This window comes from Zophobas morio, unplaced genomic scaffold (assembly GCF_036711695.1).
Source record: "Zophobas morio isolate AGI-343-1 ecotype UQ-CSIRO unplaced genomic scaffold, CSIRO_AGI_Zmor_V1 ptg000002l, whole genome shotgun sequence".
Lineage (NCBI taxonomy): Eukaryota > Metazoa > Arthropoda > Insecta > Coleoptera > Tenebrionidae > Zophobas > Zophobas morio.
The window spans coordinates 21,011,469-21,030,297 of record NW_026972107.1 but is presented as its reverse complement, the minus strand read 5'-3'; the positions used below and the strand labels follow the sequence as shown (position 1 = coordinate 21,030,297).

Sequence of the window (18,829 nt, the reverse complement as noted above, 5' to 3'; positions counted from 1 at the left end):
TCTTCAAAATTTATAATATTACATTTTTTTAAATTTTATAAAATAACATACTCTTATATGTGTGATCTGTGAATCCACGTCGAATTTTACCCCAGACATTCAGAATTTTTCGAAAAAAATTCAAGACCGTATAACAATATTTTGCAATTTAACTTTAAAACTGCAAAACCAAATACTTTGAACTCTTTCAAATATTTTAAGGCCATCGTAATCATGATAACTTGTTAAGCGAAATTTATTCATTTACCTGTATGTGTATCCAAAATGTGCAAAATATGATAAGTTTATACTTGTAATTTATCAGCGTATTAAAAGTTTTTTAATTTCTTATACAGGGTGACTCAAAAAAATTAATGAATGAGTCAGTCTATATTATTGATTAAATCGGGAAGGGCTCACTCTATTTTCCCCCAAAATTTGTAAATACAATACTGTTATCATTAGTATTACACTGAATCTATCCAAAGTGATATACGTGTTTCTACAAAAATGTTGATTACGTCATCACAAAATTTTGTTATTTTAACGTTACATACATATCTTTATTTTAGCTTCTAATGGTCGTCGTAAAAAAATAAAATTGGCATAATCAACTTTTATAATTTTGCGAAAAAGCTGGATTTGATTGATTGTACTTCAGGTGCGAGGGAAGTTCTGTTGAAATAACCTTCGGCCAATTTTTTCTCTGAATTTTTAATGTGACAATTAACAATTAATCATAACATTCTAGATATACTAACATTTAAAGTACAATTTTATCTGGTGGATCCAGTCTTATTTTGTCACAAAAAAATGAAGAATGTTTTTTTAATCAACTTTTTTTATTTGGGGTGGTGTGGGTAAACTGCAATGTCAATTGGTATATTTATTACTTGAGGCATACCAACTTATATTATGGAAAATTCTTTCACTAAAATTTAAAGCCATCAGATTTGAAATGAGACAAATGACAACTTTAATTAATTTCAAATGATCCAAAATATTAGTTCTTTACAGAAAACTTTCCTCAGTCCTGAAGCACAATTATTTAACTTTTATAATTCGTACGCTTTAAAGGTAATATGTAGCATGTAAAGGCAAAAAGTAAAAACGTACCATTGTTCCTCGTGTCAGAGGGAGCAGGAACAACATTCGGGTGCAAAATGCACTTCTTTATACATTTATAATAACATTTTTTCTAGAGCTATCATTTTTCAAGCGGAATTTGAAAGAAGTGGATTTGATTCAGGTTTTTGAACTGCTTTCAAGTTCAAAGTGTCAATTGTAAAACTCTTAAAACGAATAACCAAATATGGTGGATAACGTGCATGGAGTAGTTATCAAATTTTATGGATATATTTTATAACCAGGGAAGAAAGTTGATTTTTCTTATTCACTCAGGCACATCTACGAATTTTTATGCAAAATCAGTGTATACTATAAAACTTAAATTTGTGATTTATGGCTACAAAATTAAAAAACTGGGGAAAAGGACTCGATGAAACATAGTTTTTACAATCACTAAAGTACCGTAATTTCCCACTTATTGATGAAAATCCGAACTAAGTTAAAAGTCGCTTGATATACCATTCGTCATGATTTGATGGAATGACCCAACAATTTTTCGACAAAGCGGAAGATAAAAAATCCATTGCAATTTATTTGTAGTTTAATAATTGTCAAAATAATAATTGTGTTATTAAAATACGACTAAGTAAAAAAAAGCAACACTGTTTTTGATTTGACTGTGTAATTTTTAAAACAATTTATAAGCTTCTCAGACGATCCGAAGAATATAACGTAAAAAAAACTCCATTCATTGAATTCACGATCCACTACTACTTAGTTTTCGCAGTTTTTAGTGAAAACAAATATTTTATGGCTGGACTCTTTATTCACTTTTAAAACCATAAACACGACATAAAAATACACTAACCGATAGACTTTAAACATAGATCACAAATACGCTTTTATACAAATTAAATTAGACTTAAGTCGTACGGTATTTACAAAGGCCAATAAGTCCCTGACAAGATAAAAATCACATTTAACGTAATTATCAAAATTAATCTTCTAGACATTTCGATGATTCTGGAAATAAACGACATGCTGTAACCGTTTCACTTCTTGTTTCAAGCTTTGTGTCAAGTATTTGAGATGTCGGTTTTGCTCTTCCAGAAACGCGCACCTGATCGCCATTTCATCTTCTTTAGCTCTTCGTGCGTCTCTAGACTTTTTCGCGGCCTCGTTATTCTTTCGTCTTTTTTCCAAGTACGTTGGGTCGGCGTTTTTATTTTGCGTATTGGATAACCGGCGCATATTTTGATTAGTTTCTTTGTTAGTTGTCGGCGGCAGTCGTGACAGTACACTATGTCTGAATTCGGTGAAAGCCTGAGCCGAGTCCTTCTGCAGCAGCGTCTCCGGACTAACAAATCCTTGCGCTAACATGAGTGGGTCCTTGGTGTAAGCTTTGAAGGGGCGGCACGCTGTCGTTTTTAAATTGACCGTTTTCATCTCCGAATTGCTTGTCATCTCGCAAGATTCCGAGTCGCTGTTGGAGACGGGGCTGTATTGACAAGTGGCCACATTGTAGACCGGGGGGCGGCGGGCCTTCTTTTCGTCCTGGTCATCGGGAGAACGGGGCCGTTTGCGGGTGCACAGATCCAGGACATCGGGAGACGACAATGATAAATCAGTTGCCATAATTGTATCTGAAAATAATAACAATAAATAAATATCGAGCGACGAGACAAAAAGAAAAACAGCGAAAAAAGAACTAAGTGATAAATTTTGCTTACGTTTATTTAGATCCAACTGTTGAACTGACTACACAATTTGAACTGTAATGTTCGGTAACTATCGACGAAGTAAATGCAGAAGTGATAACAACGGACTTATGAAATCTTCTGCGACTTGCGAGTGACCAATGGGGAGACCCTTTTCCAAATTTGTGTTCGCCCCCACTCTGAAAATTGCATGGTCAAGGTTGGAACATTGTGGTGGGGTTTGGTGCAAATCTAGGTGGTGTCTTACGTTTAATTTTGCAACCACTGTAACTGTTACCACCACCCCAGGCTTTGTTATTCTTTGGGTTGGGATATGGAGGTTGAGCAAGAATAAATTTGAACTTCTCTGAAAACTCGATTTTTTGTGTTTGGAAAAAACATAAATTTTGTTTATTACTGTTTTATTTACTTATAGTCAACATATTTTCTAAAATTAAAAAATAATAATAAAACCTTTTTACTCACATTTTAATCCGTCTTCTATAATTAGGTTGCGGGTAGTCAACACGTGACATATGAATAAAAAAGTCATTGATACTGGTGAATGAAAGTTATTCTAAAATATATTTTCATTTAATAAATTTTGCTGAAAGAGGTTTTTCTACAGAAATTTTGATAAAAAATGTCTTTGGAACTGCAATCTAGAATGTTAGCTTTTTATTTCAATTTTTAGCATCAAAATGATATTTATTTTTATGATTTTGAAGCAGAATTTCGTTGCTTTTCTGTGTTTACTCGAAAATTACAAAGACGTAGAGTACGTTACGTGTGAATTATGACACCAGAAGTAATTTTGGAATAAAATAATTTTGTGTTGTTATTAAATACCTAGATTTAGTAGGTACTGCTAATGACTGACTTTACTAAAAACACTTTGCTAATAAGTTTGTTGCCCAATAGTACGACAACTGATTTTTTAATTATAACAATTCCTCTTACATTTATATTTAAGAGAGCTAACAGCAAAATTAAAACTTTCATAGGATTTAATGACGAAATCAATAATTTGGACATACGGTATCTGCTTTGTAAGAGATGTTTACGTCTGCTTCCGGCTTCACTGCTTTCCTTGGCTCATTTTAATTTCGCTTCTATGTATAAATATGTTTATTCCTACACAGACGGGTAATAAATATTATTTAACATAAGTTGACACTTTTATGATAATCCTATGGCGAATTCTTTGTAGTGTGTCAGGCAAGTGTTCGCTATATACCTGCAATTGTAAAGGATTAGGATAAATTAGTTTTCAAAATGACTTTCTTAGTAACATGAACGAAGTAGAATTTTCCGGCTAGACTATCTAGGGTGCACTAATGAGGCCCAATAGGTTTATTTGTAATGTAGAGTTTTGTAAATTGTTCTATATACTTTTCATTTTATACTTTCGATTTTAACGTCTAATGTGTATATGATAATAAATAAACCAAGCATTGTTGTTCACCCTATTCAAAAATTCTTTAAACAAAAAATTAAATTTGTGTTTAAGGCCAAATCGAGTGAGCCTTTCATGTCACGATTCTTTATATTAAAGTATAGCTGGATTATTTTCTTTATCGCACTTTATAGTACTAAATTTGTTGGACATTATTTGAATACCTAAATTATAAACTATACTTTGAGTCGTTATTATGATGGCGAATTTTAAAGAAAAATTGAGTATGATACGAAACCAAAAATACTAGGTGACGATATGCAATGTAGAGATTATACTTGCAACAGGTAGTACATAAGAGACGGGGTCTAAAATTTAACACGGGAGTCCCTATCATCACTTTTAGAAAAAGATGCACTGTGTATGTAAAAATGGTGTGTAATTTTTTTTAGTATAGATAGTTCCAGAAAATTTTGAGAAATTATGTATTAGTAGTAATTATAACAAAAAAAAAAAAAAAAATAGTCGACACAACTTCTCTCGCCTCTGAACTACAATAAAATATGTCCAGCTTTTTCGAAAAATTACAAAATTTGATTCTGCGACTTTTATTTTTTTGTATGAAAACCCCTGTAAGATGACATAAACATATGTATGTAATATTAAAGTAAATGTAAAGACGCATGCTACCTGTATGTCTGAATAAAATTTAAAACTCACCATATTTTGTACATTTTAGGTAGAATTTATTCGGCAAAATTTTCGGATGATGTAATGCATTTTTTGAGGGGGATAAACAGATACATTTTGATTAAAAATTGACCATGTTTACAATAACTTCAAAACGTATGCAAGATTTCAAAGCATTTGGTTTTGCAGTTCCTGATTTAATCAATAATCACCCTGTATAAGCAAATCTAAAAATTATGAATGCAATGATGAACCACCAGTAAAAACTCATTATATTTTACATATTGTAGATAGGATTTATTCGGCAAAATTTTCTGGTGGGGAGGAACAGATACATTTTGATCAAAAAATTATCATGCTTACAATAACTTCAAAATGTCTGCAGATTCAAAACCAAATTGTACAATTTTGTTATATAATTTAAACTTTTTTTTTACAAAAATCAGAATGTTTGGGGTAAAAACTCAACACGGATTCATAAACTACACGTGTAGGACTATGTTATTTTATATAATTTAGAACCCATTTACTAGGTACAATTTTGAGGTGACCTCATCACATTATTGGTGGGACGATTAGACAAAGATTGGTTAGCGTTTTACCATCTACATGATATTCATAATATGTACACATAAAATTTGACAACAATTCGTTCAATAGTTTCGGAGTTTACCTGTCTAACAAAAATCGTCACGAACGGCGGACAGATAGAAAGACAGAGAGACCGATAGACAGACAGAAACGGGATACCCATTTTTTCGTACTCTATGAAATCTCTATCGAGAAAATTTGAAAGCAACCAGAGAATGTTATTATTAAAATTTAATTTTAATTTATGAAATTGTACATTTTAGAAATGACGTCATCGCATTATTGGTGGGACGATTAGACAAATTTTGTTCAGCGTTTTATCATCTACACAATATTCCTAATATACATACAAAATTTGAAAACAGTCGATCCGGGTTAGTATAAGATGACAGTGAACTACGTTTATTAATTTAGCTCGTGAAGGTGATATCGGTTTGTCGAAATTTGTGGTGTTGTGGGGACAATAACGAGTTTATGTTTAAAAAATTGACATCTATGAAAATAGTAGGACGTGCAATCTGTGAAATGTTTAGGCAACTATGACTAGTATGACGTCAGTGGGAAGGCCTTTAAATGGTAATTACTTGTTAAAGATCTGTCATAGAAAGCTAGCGTTTGTATTAACAGCAATTTTGTTTATATTTGACAATTAATAATAATCTTTCAATTTATCATTGCTTTTATAGTGCTGTAATAACTTTTTTCTTTCATAACCGTGGTAAAAGTGCCTACTAGAATCATAATATCTTTGTTGACATTTTGATGCTAGTCAACCAACATCTACACTAAATTTGTAACCAAGAATGCGTAATTTTGAGTATATGTACACACGGAAATATCTTGTTGTTCTGGTATCTGACAACATAAACAGAGCATTTATCGGTAAAGTAAAAGATAACAAATTTTAGAATAGTATTAAAATGCAATTATAGTTATATCAATATTACGTCAAGTTAAGAGTACTGTTTGTGTAATAAATCATCTGTTTGCAATGACAACTGAGTCTCCTTAAATAATTATCTCGAATCTTTTATGCAAATCTGGAAAGGCTTATGCTTTTGTGTTCTTTGGCTTCTGGGAAACTTTCTCTGCGCATTTGCATAAAATTTAGGTAAAGGGGGTAAAGTCGTGAAAATGTCTCAGGTCTTAAGCGCTATGATTTATAGACGTTGCAAAAGTTCCGTTAGAAACAGTAAAACCGAAGGGGGTTGCACCACGTAAATTCGGTCAAAACTGGCAAATCTATGTCAACCCTTCGTCATTGTGACTCACCCACTTTTAGCCGCCCTCGCCTACACAAATAACTTTGAAAGTAGGAAGATATTGAATATGTTTCAACCCTTCCGCTTCCGCAAATCTCGACATGTGTGCATCGCATGTGAACCAAAATTGTCAGTCAACAGTTTTGGAACGTTTTGCGATTGTAACGGGAAAATAAATGCAAATGGCTCTTTTGGGACTTTAAAAACTTTCTAACTGTTTTTTATGACGGGGTGGCTGTAAAAAAGGGCGCTAAGGTTATAGCCGCACTGGGGCAGACAGTTATTCGAATTTACATAATACTGACACCATTAAAAAACTATTAGATGCAACAAAACTATTAAGTTTGGAAAAATAAATGACGCAAAATTTGAAAGTGTTTCAGTTTCAAGGTGGGTTACGTAATTGTGGCTTTAGTGACCAGATTTTAATCTTGGTGAACAAATTACGACAATTATCTTATTTTCTGTTGTGCGTAATATGTACATATGCCTAATTGTGTTCAAGAAATAACAAGTTTTCTCGTTGTTGTTGCTTAGTTTATGAGTGGAGTTGTGGTATAATGAATTCTAGAAATTGGTTAATCTCGCATAAAATCATTAGTCGAAAATAATACATTTTATACTTGGATTTAGTTCTTAAGTACATAAAGGAGCGGTAACGGTACAAATGTCATTGTTGCTTTAGTCTAAATTAAACGGACACTATTATTCCTTGATTACTTTTCACAGAAATAGTACATTATGTTGATTAAGCAGGTTAGCAACCAGGTGCGTCGTTATACACAGGGTATAACGACGGTATTTTTCTGTAGATGATTAATAAATTACCCTACTTAGGACATTTGTTAATCTTTATTTGGAAAACGTTAGTTTGAATAATAGTCATTCCAGATACGTTAAAGTATTTTTGTTTATGTACAGAAATAAGATATACAAGAAATCATTGTTCTAAACGAAATCCTTACCTACCAATACTCGCTGTTAAAGGAATCTTTATAATAAAAAAAAAATTGGTCTAAAGAGTTTAGACAGTACTTCCCTCGCTGTCGGAAACGTGATGACTGCATGCTTAGTATGTTTTTTTTTCGCAGTGGATTTCAAAGAATTCGGTTTTGTAGTTCCTGAGTAAATCAATAAAATAAATTTACGCATTCATTAATTTTTTTGAGTCACCCTGTATATGCAAATCCAAAAAATATCAATGGAGTGATAAATCACAAGTACAGACTCATCATATTTTGTACAGTTCAGATAGGATTTGCTCAGCAAACTTTCGAGTTAATGTCATCAATTTTTTGGAGGGGATAAGCAAATGTATTTTGACTAAACATTTATTATGCTCTTTATAACCTTAAGATATCTGCAAGATTTCAAAGCATTCGGTTTTGTAGTTCCTGATTAACTCAATAAAATAAATTCACGCATTCATTAATTTTTTGAGTCACTCTGTATATGCAAATCGAAAAAAATTGATTGGAATGATAAATCACAAGAAGAGACTCACCATATTTAGTACATTTTAGATAGGATTTATTCAGCAAATTTTGTGGTGACGTCATAAATTTTTTAGGGGGTACGACCAAATACATTTTGATAAAAAATTTACCATGCTTATGATATTTTAAAACATCTTAAAGATTTCAAAGCATTCGGTTCTATAGTTCCTGAGTAAATCAGTAAAATAAATTTACGCATTCATTAATTTTTTTGAGTCACCCTGTATATGCAAATCCAAAAAATATGAATGGAGTGATAGACCACAAGTACAGACTCATCATATTTTTACAGTTTAGATAGGATTTATTTGGCAAACTTTCGAGCTGACGTCATCAATTTTTTGGAGGGGATAAGCAAATATATTTTGACTAAACATTTATTATGCTCTTTATAACCTTAAAACATCTGCAAGATTTCAAAGCATTCGGTTTTGTAGTTCCTGAGTAAATCAGTAAAATAAATTTACGCATTCATTAATTTTTTTGAGTCACCCTGTATATGCAAATCCAAAAAATATGAATGGAGTGATAGATCACAAGTACAGACTCATCATATTTTGTACATTTCAGATAGGATTTATTCGGCAAACTTTTGAGCTGACGTCATCAATTTTTTGGAGGGGATAAGTAAATATATTTTGACTAAAGATTTATGATGCTCTTTATAGCCTTAAAACATCTGCAACATTTCAAAGCATTCGGGTTAGTAGATTCAAAAGTAAATTTCAAAATGTTTTATAATTTTGCTTTTTTATCCAAAAATCTGGACGTTTCGAGTGAAAACTCAATTCGGAGTTGTAAACTACATGTGTAGGACTATGTTCTTTTATACAATTTAAAACCCATTTACTATGTACAATTTTGAAGTGACGTCATCGCATTAGTGGTGGAGATGACTAGACAAATTTTGGTTAGCGCTTTACCATCTACATGATATTACTAATATAAGTAGAAAATTTCACAACAATCGGTCCAGTACTTTCGGAGATTATCTGTCTAATAAAATCCGGGACGGCAGACAGACGGACAGACGGACAGACAGACGGAAATGGCAGACCTATTTCTCCGTCTTCTAGGGGTCATGAAAGATCGAGAAAACGTAAAAGTAGAGAGTCGGCCGACGGACTCGATTACAATACTTCCTTTGCTGACGCTCGGGAAGTAAAAAGTATAATTTGGACATACGCATAACTTATTTGTGGCCTGGATGTTACATGTACTAATTCTTTTCAATAAAAACAGTTTTTTTGGTGAAGTACATTCTTGTACATTATTGCACAGTCTTAATCCGTGTACCTGCGTAACCGGGAGAGAATTTACCTACACCCTTTTTGTTACCTTGACCACTGGGAGACAACTTACCTACAGCTGACGGAAACGGGAGACCTATTTCTTCGTCCTCTCGGAGTCATGAAAGATCGAGAAAACCTAAAAGTAGAGAGTCGGCCGACGGACGCGATTACAATAGGGGAACTAGGGGCTTGTTGTAACAGGGGTAAGTTGTAACACTAAATTTTTACCCATAATTTAAACTCTTTAACGTCAGGTATTTTACTGAATTTAATTCTTGCACCATAAGACATCATGTCATCACAACCACTGTTCCTTGAGCCAGCGCAGTAAGTGGATGTGTGCACGTGTTTTGTTTTGGCCAAGTAATGTAAAATATTGCTTTAGTAAAATTTGGATTTTCGTATCAGTTATTAATTAATTTAAAACTTTTAATTTTGCATGTAGCTCAAAAATTACTCAGCTTTGATATTCCTTACACATTTTGACGCTAAGCCACATAATTTTGTCGAAATGTAATTAAATGTAGAAAATTGTGCTACGGGGCATGTTGTAACAATAGCTTTGGGGCAAGTTGTAAAATGTTACAACTTATCCCAAATTCACTTCTACAAATCTCGTACCTAGCATACGAAAAGCGAGCCAAAATTTTGACCGATGCCATATTTCATTTTCCAGATATATTAAGAAAAAGGAAGACAACACTCAAATTTTTAATGTTAACTCTTTTTCTAAAAGTTTATTTCAGTTTTACTGAAAAAAAATTGTATATAATAAAGTGTTGTGTTAATTTTTGGAAAATAAAGTCTAAATATGTATCAACATCAGCTTTATTTTTACTGGTACTACCTGTCTCATGGCTGTTACAACTAGCCCCAACCACGGGGCAAGTTGTAACAATGCACTTTCTTTAAGAAAATGCCTGGTGTGAAGTGAAGATGAACAATTTTGACCTTTTGCCTGTTCAGTCCAATAGGGGAATAGTTAAACTACCGATAGATACTTTTATAATGGTCAAACAGCTAATAGATACCAAATTATATTCGTTTTCCTAAAAACTGTTACAACAAGCCCCTCGTTCCCCTACTTCCTTTGCTTACGCTCAGGAAGTAAAAATGGATCTTAAATTGCGATAGGTACTTAAATATAAATGAAAACTGTCCAAATTCAAAAAATACTTGTCACATAGTGACGCTCGTCGTCATTCTTCTTGTAATTACTTTGTGGTTAACCTAAGAGTGGTTTATTTCGCCTTTTTATGGTTTTTCGGTCGTTACACAGATCTCCGAAACTACTGGACCGAATGTTGTCAAATTTTGTATACATACAAAATATACATATATTAGGAACATTGATTTTACATGTGTATTATTAATATCATGGAAAATTGTAAACGGTAAAACGCTAACCAAAATTTGTCTGGTCATCTTCACCAACAATGATGTGACGTCATCTCCAACTTTTACAATAGTAAACGTTATTTACGTTTTTAAAATAATGTACTCCTCCACTTGTAGTTTATGAATCCGTGTTGAGCAGCATCCAGATAAAAAAAAACAATTATATATCAATATTTTACAATTTAATTTTGAAATTGCAAAACCGAATGCTCTGAAGTCTTGCAAACGTTTGACGCTTATCGTAGATCTAGTAAATTTATATTTTTTAGAATTGTTTATACAAGGTGACTTAAAAAAAAGTAATGAAAGAGGTAACATATTTTACTGCTCATCCCATTTTCCGAAAAGTTGAGGATGTTACTGTTAATAATCATAAAATGTTGATGATGTTATCAAAAAATCTTTTAATGGAAAAACTCACTAGAAATATATCCATAGGATGTTTCTTTACCTATAGTTTAACAATCCACACATGCATAGGTATATTAATTTTACCTGATAAAGGTCATCATCAAAAAACGCTCAAAGTAAAATTTTTAAAATTTTATAATTTTCGAAGTTGTATTTGCCTAATTATACTTTAGGGGAGAACTTCTATCGAAATAACTTTTGACCAATTTTTTGCAATACCTCATTTGTTATTAAATTAAAAATAAGGGTGGTTACTAAAAAATCGTTGGTAGAACATAATATTTTTTATATTTCTGGTAATTTTTCTCAACAAAATGTTTAACTGACGTCATCAAAATTTGAAAATGTATGTACGAGCACATTATGCAGGTTCTTAGATAAATCCTATGTTTTGATCCGGGTCACTTTTTTTAAACCGCAGGCAGTTTTTTATACAGCATGTTTAAAGTAAATTTTTCGAATAAAATTTTGGGATGAGTTCATAAATTTTCGTGTCTTCAGATTTTCAGCTGTTTGACTTAATCAACAAAGAATTGCTTTATTTATTAATCTTGTACAAAAAATAGAAAGTACAAGTGTTTCGAAAAATAAAATATCAAAACACAAACCATATACAGGTACTGGCCATGTTTCGGAAGGCGGGAGAATATGTATAGTGTATCAATAAATAAATAAATAAATAGTCAAGTATTTATTTATACACCTAAAATTTGCAGGAGAAGCATCAATGCAATTGCAATTGCAATTTTGATGTATATATATATTTATAGAATCCTACAACTCCAGTCTCTACATAGGTATTAACAAATCATTCCAGAGTTATTTTAACAAAGAGGAAGAATAATTGTTGCTAACAAAATTTTTAGAGGGTGCCATTAAAGTTCTTCTTGTATCTCCGTTTGGCAAAGTAGTAAAAAAAGGTATTCTCTGTTATACAATGACTACTTTCTTCTTATTTTATAGTCGTCATAAATTTTAGACGGCCTTGCGAAAAAACATGCCGGTAGAACAAAAAGGGAGAAAATCGCAAGATCTCTATATTCGCAAACAGTCTGCGGGCGGTCGATCTAACTGTAAATGGTCAAACCGGGAAGCGAAAGCAACAAATGCCAGGTGCCACGCGTTAAAGGGGTTGTTCTGTGCACATTTCCCATAATATAGGGCAAATGCGACATCAACACTGTTCGCTTGTGGTCAGAGTGATTCTCTCGCATCCCAACCTAATCAAGATAGGGGTGTTTGATCGTCCATGATCGATGGCATAATCAAAAACCGTTCGTCGCACGATTAAGAAAATGAAAAACTGACCTCAACATCTTGTTGCGTGGGACTTCTTCTACCTACTTGTCACTTGTCATCGTCCGCTTGCCTTTACAAATAGACGCATTATTAAAGGGTTTTTGACGTGAATACACTAAAACTAGCCTTTACTTACTTCCTTTGTAGAGTTATGATGGATGTCTGTGTCAGGGAAGGAATAACTGTATGGACACAATATTTTAATCTCTATCGCAAATACACTGAAAGCGCTTGACCTACATAAGAAACATCTGCCGCAACGAATGGGTTTAGGTGAATTTTTGCAAAAATATCTCTCGAACGGTACATTTCACCGTTTATTGGGGGGCGATAAAATTTTACCTAAGTCCAGTAGCTGGGACCGACCGCAAAGGGTGGCTCAGGTCTTCCGCTTAAAATTGCAAGGGAACCGTTATTTTTGGATGAATGACTTGAATATTCAGGTTCTAACTTGGAGCTTTAATAAAACATAACGGGACGAAGCGGCGCTATTACAAGTGGAGTTTTTATTTTTTAATTGCAGGGCCCGGAGGTCGTGTTTGTTCGCTCATCCCAGCACAGGTCCGCCGCTGAATTTTTATTTGTTTAATTTGTTTGTGTAAACTGATTCAGCATTGCAGCAAAAAATTATGCTTAAATGTCATTATTATTATTGTTATTATTATTAGTACCGGAATTTGAGGAGAACTGATTATAAAATCTCTCAACGAGAAACAATTTATATTCTTATTACATTGATAAATTTGTTTCAAATTAACGGATAGTTGCTAAAAATTTGTGCATGTGAATGAGCACTAAAAATCCACGAATTCTTGTCAACCGTTAATCTATATGGTAACTTTTACAAACTCACTAATATAACATTTTTAAGTGACTGGTGACTGCTAAGTAGTTTGATGAATGTCAGATTAATGTCAGATATGGAGATATGTATTCACAACGTTCGTAAGATCGTTGTAACTATGAAATGATAATGACAAAATCTACTAGCTCTACAGTAAAAATTTAATATTAAAGTCGAAAAAACATCGTAACTTAGAAAAATACAGGAAAAAACTATAATTCCTGAAGCTTTCAACTCGAAAACAGTTAACAGCTTCAACAATAAATTATTTTTTTCCCATTAAAGAGACATATCAGCTGTTATGGCGATGATAAAACGTCATATTTTTTATGGAATTGAATGATTTTAACTTTTTAATTCTGAAGTAGCTCATAGTTTACTTATAAACATGTTAAGTTTCTTGTTATGGTTCAATAAAAAAAAAAAAATTGCGAAACCATACGATTTCTGAAGGACCGTCACTATACTTCATTCAAACGCAAAAGTTAGTGATCACGTGAAGTGTGGGTGTTCACATCCGGGGTTTCTTCAATCGAATTTCTGTAGGAACCGAAACACAACTCCATTGACCAATAGAAAACAGATCACGTGCCGTTCATCCCTTTTTACGGGTCGAGACTCAAGAGTAAGCTAGTAAGTATTGAACTATTGTAATAGGGTCCATCTGGGTTTGGCTAATTTCATGTTTTTTAGACGTTTCATGATTCATAGAGTACGAAAAAATAGGTGTCCTATTTCCGTCTGGCTGTCAGTATGTCTGTCTGTCTGTGCCGATCTATTAGACGGATAATTTCCGAAACTGTTGAAACGATTGTGGTCAAATTTTATTTGTTAGGAATATCGTGTATATGGGAAAACGCTAACCAAAATTTGTTTGATTATTCCCACCCAACTATAATGACGTCATCTTAAAATTTTTCTCAGTAAATGCCATTTCAGTTTTATAAAATAATATATATGTATTTTGTACTTGTGCTTTATAAACTTGCTTTAATTTTACTTCCCGAACATAAGCTAAGTATTGTAATCGAGTCCATCGGGTATTGCTACTTTCATGTTTTCTCGATGTATCATGACTCCGTTTCCATCTGACTGTCTATCTCTCCGGCGTCTGCGAATTTTTTTAGACAAATAATCTGCAATACTACCACCAATAATGTGATCACGTCACCTCAAAATTGTCTGTAGCAAATGGTTTTTAAATTGTAGACAATAACATACTCCTACAAATGTATTTTATGAATCTATCTTGGGTTTTTACTCGAAGCATCCAAATTTTTGGAGAAAAAAAAATTAAAACCATATAACAACATTTTGTAATTTAATTTTGAATCTGCAACCCAATGCTTTGAAATCTTGCAGACGTTTTAAAGTTATCGTAAACTCAGTAAATTTTTAATCAAACTACACCTATTTATTGTTCTCCCAAAAGTTGATGGCGTCATCTCAGAATTTTAGTTATACTCGTGATTTATCATTGCATTAATATTTTTCGAATTGTTTATACAGGATAACTCTATTAATTAAATCAATAACGGCTCACTCCATTTTTTGGAAAATTTGGGAATACAATATTATTATTATTATTATTACATCGCATCTATCAAAATTGATATACGTGTCCTTGCAAAAAATGTTGTTGATGTCATCGTAAAATTTTGTAAAGGAAAAACTCATTTGAAATATACGCGTAGCACACTTTTTTACATTACAAACATATCTTTATATTAACATATAGTGGTTCTCATAACATGTATAAGTAAAATTCGCAAAATCGAATTTTATAATTTTTGGAAAAAGCTTGACATATTTTATTGTACTTCAGGTGCGAGGGAAGTTGTGTTGAAATAATCTTCGACCAATTTTTTTTCATATTATTATAATTTTTTATTGTTTCTCCGATCTCCGGTGGTATTTATGTTTTTAATGAAGGGCACACCATTTTTTAATTTTTAGTATTACGCTGCACGTATCGTTGCTGAAATGTTAATCTGAACATTTTCCAATGGAAAAACTCACTAAAAACATAAGCATAGCCTTGGGCTTAATCGATGCATTCATATTTTTGGAGAAATTGTTCAGCGAGTTGACCGGTGTGAAGACAGCAACGATTTACCAGCAATGATTTTAGTTCGAACCGTAATTTCATGCAGGCGGCACACACAGAAATACATATAGGGCACCCCTGTAATTCGCTTATCAGTGTTTGTGCCACGATGAAATTCAGTGTGGGAGATTTTTAGAATTTATAACGAATTATGGTTTGAAAAAAAATTCAAATTTTAGGGGATGAGGGTGTACACGGACATACCATACATATAGGGTATTCCTGTAATTCGCTTATCAGTGTTTGTGCCACGATGAAATTCAGTGTGGAAGATCTTTAAAATTTATACGAATTATGGTTGAAAAAAAATTCAAATTTTGAAAGGTGAGGGTGTGCACGGACTTACCATATATGGCACCCCTGTAATACCCTTATCAGTGTTTGTGCCACGATGAAATTCAGTGTGGAAGATCTTTAGAATTTATAACAAATTATGGTTTGAAAAAAATTCAAATTTTAGGGGATGAGGGCGTGCACGGACATACCATATTGGACACCCCTGTAATTCGCTTATCAGTGTTTGTGCCACGATTTTATAATTACTATTTTGAACCTGACTGTTCGAGAAACTTACGAAAAATATGACATGACAGTTTTTTTTTAAATTTTGACAGTTATTGATTCTTTTGATGTCTAATGTTCCGTGTATTTATTTAATATGGCATATCGAAAGAAAAACTGATGTTCTTTAAATATATATTTTATTTAAATTAAGGAATTTAACTACCTTGCATTCAAAATTAAAAAAAAACTATTGCATCACAACAATAATAACACTAGTATTTAATCTTTCGTGCGCATTATTCTTATTTTCATTTTTAACAAAATTTATGGAATAATGTTCATATGATTTTAAAAAAGTACTTAGATTTTTTCCACACTATGTTTTTATAAAGTTTTGTTTTTGTGATGTAAAATAATGGGTGAAGCTAGATTCAGATCTGGATTTAGATTTGCTTTCTGAAGGATGTTTTCCAGTATTTGGGACCTTGAACTATTTTTTTTTTATTATGAAGTACTTATATATTTCAAGTGTGACGCACTATTGCAAACTTACTTCAGTTTTGGCCAGCAAAACGCATATACCAATCCAAATTTGTACGTTATTTTCGTATCCATTAAAATTGTATGACGTACCTAATTAAGAGGGGTTAGACTGCACAATAGTAGGGCTAGTGACGATTGTAAAATGATCCCTATTGGTTAACGTTACAATTGAGGTCCACAGGCAAGAAATGGCAAAAAGTCTCATTTGAAAAATGTATTTTTGTACATACCTAAACTGGAGTCATTTTGGCATCTGAACTAGTACGAATTTCCTGGATTGTTTGATATCACGATATACAATTATGCACAGCAGGATGCCAGATAGCCACAGTTTTCTTCCTTCCTTCCTACAAGAAGGACAACACAACTGAAAGAAATTATTATTTTCACTCAAGGTAGGCACAGAACTGACTAGGCGTCAGAAGACAGGTAAAAATGGTCATTACTCACTTCAGGAACCATGCTCAGGGATTACAAATGGATAAAGGCAACCCTTCCTCGAAAATACCAAGATTCATTTCAAAGAAACAAACTTTTTCGAAAAGAAAAACAAAATTAGCAAAATTTAAAAATTCACGTTTGTATTCGATTTTTACGCTTTTGACTTTGTCGAAATAATTTTAACACTGTAGCAGGTATGGTTTTGGAAATCTCTTTCTACGCTGTTCACACCAGTTCACCCGAATTTGTCGTAGAACATTTAGCAGGTAGTTGTACTCATAAAATAATGCTTATTTTCGTTCGTGAGTAACGATGGGCCCTGTCCGGACCTGGATTATTCTGCGTTCTAACATGTGGGGATTACCGGCACGCGACAACTTCAAGTTGTAAATATCTCTTGCTTGTACTACTGTCCGTCTCGTTATTGACAATAAAATTTTATAGGGTAGAAAGAAATTTCCAAAACTATAGCTGGAGAACCGATTTCAACAAATTGAAAAATGGATTTCCTGTTTATATAACTGTTCTTTATTTTTCAAGTTTTTTTTTCCTAATACAGCTACGGTTCTTGCAAATATTTTTATTTTATCCTCACCAACAATTTGATGACGTCATCTCAAAGAATTCTATTTTGAACTGATTTAGATGTTACACAACAATATACTTCTGTGCTTGTGATGTACGAAACAGCTTTGAATTTTTTCCCTTAACGTCCAAATTCATGTTCATGAGGTAGCGGCATGCGAACCGGTGGTCGCACGTTCGACGCCAAACTAATTTTTCCTTTTGTGCTATGATTAGTATTATCTATGTTGATTACGTCACCACAAAGATTTTATTAATCAAATTAAGAACGAGTCACCCCATTTTCTCGAAAATGTGAGCATGCGCACGTCTTTATTTAATAATGATTAATTTGTTGGAATGTGGCTTAATTAATAATTTTAGTCCTGGGCACGGGTCCTGGGTTATGAGGAGACATACGCATTCAAATCAAACTAAGTATAGTAGTCCGAGCGCTATAAGGTTATATGGTCATCATAAAGTTATCCCAATGTGTCGAAGTTAAGTTGTTTACAATAGAAAGGGTTTTAGGGTCGTAAATAACGTGTCTACTGCAGCTCGACCGGCTGTTGTCGTTTCGTCCAGGGGCAACTCTCACTAAATATCTAAATCTAAGGAAGAAATGTTTAGAGAAGTTCGTACTAAGGTTGCCAACCGGTAACCTTAGTACGAACCACACAAAGGGGGTATTTATTTGCGGTCAACTACTTTTATGATGGTCATATAAAGTAACCTCATTTGACATAGACTTGTTAAAACTCTTATGACTTAAGTGGCTTAAGTCAAACCACCCTTATAAGTCAAACTGACTATTGTATTACTTAACTCAGTTCACAGCTACATTATGCCAACAATGGACAGTAATAATCTTACGGTTCGGGTCCAGAAAGCTTACAATAGCCGGTTTGACTTATAAGGGTGTTTTGGCTTAAGCCGCTAAAGTCATAAAGTTTTAACAGGTGTATGTCAAATGAGGATTGTGTAATCTTATAGCTCTTGCACTACTTTATTTTCTACGTGACATTCTTTGGATGTATAAACATAAACACTTGAACGGAAGCTTGTTATTAGTGCTGAGAGGATTTTTCCAGCTGGTTGTCTGCTTTAAATAGATATATTTGACATTTCAATTTTACAAATTCTTGCCGCAGGGGCTGCGGGGGGAGGGGGGGGGAGTGTTATTTATTCCGTTAGTTTTTACTTTATAGAGATTATCACAAAAATGAAAATCGCAAAATCAAATTTTA

The 18,829-nt window shown here is 33.0% G+C and overlaps 1 protein-coding gene across 3 annotated transcripts; it reads right to left on the bottom strand.

The window, feature by feature from the left end:
* Positions 1 to 1,914: 1,914 nt before the first annotated feature.
* LOC135122496 (protein giant-like) lies at positions 1,915 to 17,110 on the bottom strand. Of its 3 annotated transcripts, XM_064046721.1 has the most exons (5): positions 17,028 to 17,061; positions 16,808 to 16,944; positions 3,782 to 3,981; positions 2,778 to 2,944; positions 1,915 to 2,690 (listed from the first exon to the last, which is right to left on the bottom strand). In XM_064046721.1, exon 5 carries the CDS (start codon positions 2,680 to 2,682, stop codon positions 2,053 to 2,055), a length of 630 nt encoding a protein of 209 aa, XP_063902791.1. In that variant the 5' UTR covers positions 2,683 to 2,690; positions 2,778 to 2,944; positions 3,782 to 3,981; positions 16,808 to 16,944; positions 17,028 to 17,061; the 3' UTR covers positions 1,915 to 2,052. The 3 variants fall into 3 exon arrangements, with proteins under 3 accessions (XP_063902791.1, XP_063902782.1, XP_063902800.1); XM_064046712.1 differs by having other exon boundaries at positions 16,808 to 17,110; XM_064046730.1 differs by lacking the exons at positions 16,808 to 16,944; positions 17,028 to 17,061 and having other exon boundaries at positions 3,782 to 4,033.
* Positions 17,111 to 18,829: the final 1,719 nt, after the last annotated feature.

Excerpts from the sequence above, each read along its gene's own strand:
- LOC135122496 (XM_064046712.1), bottom strand. The coding sequence starts at position 2,682 with ATGGCAACTGATTTATCATTGTCGTCTCCCGATGTCCTGGATCTGTGC.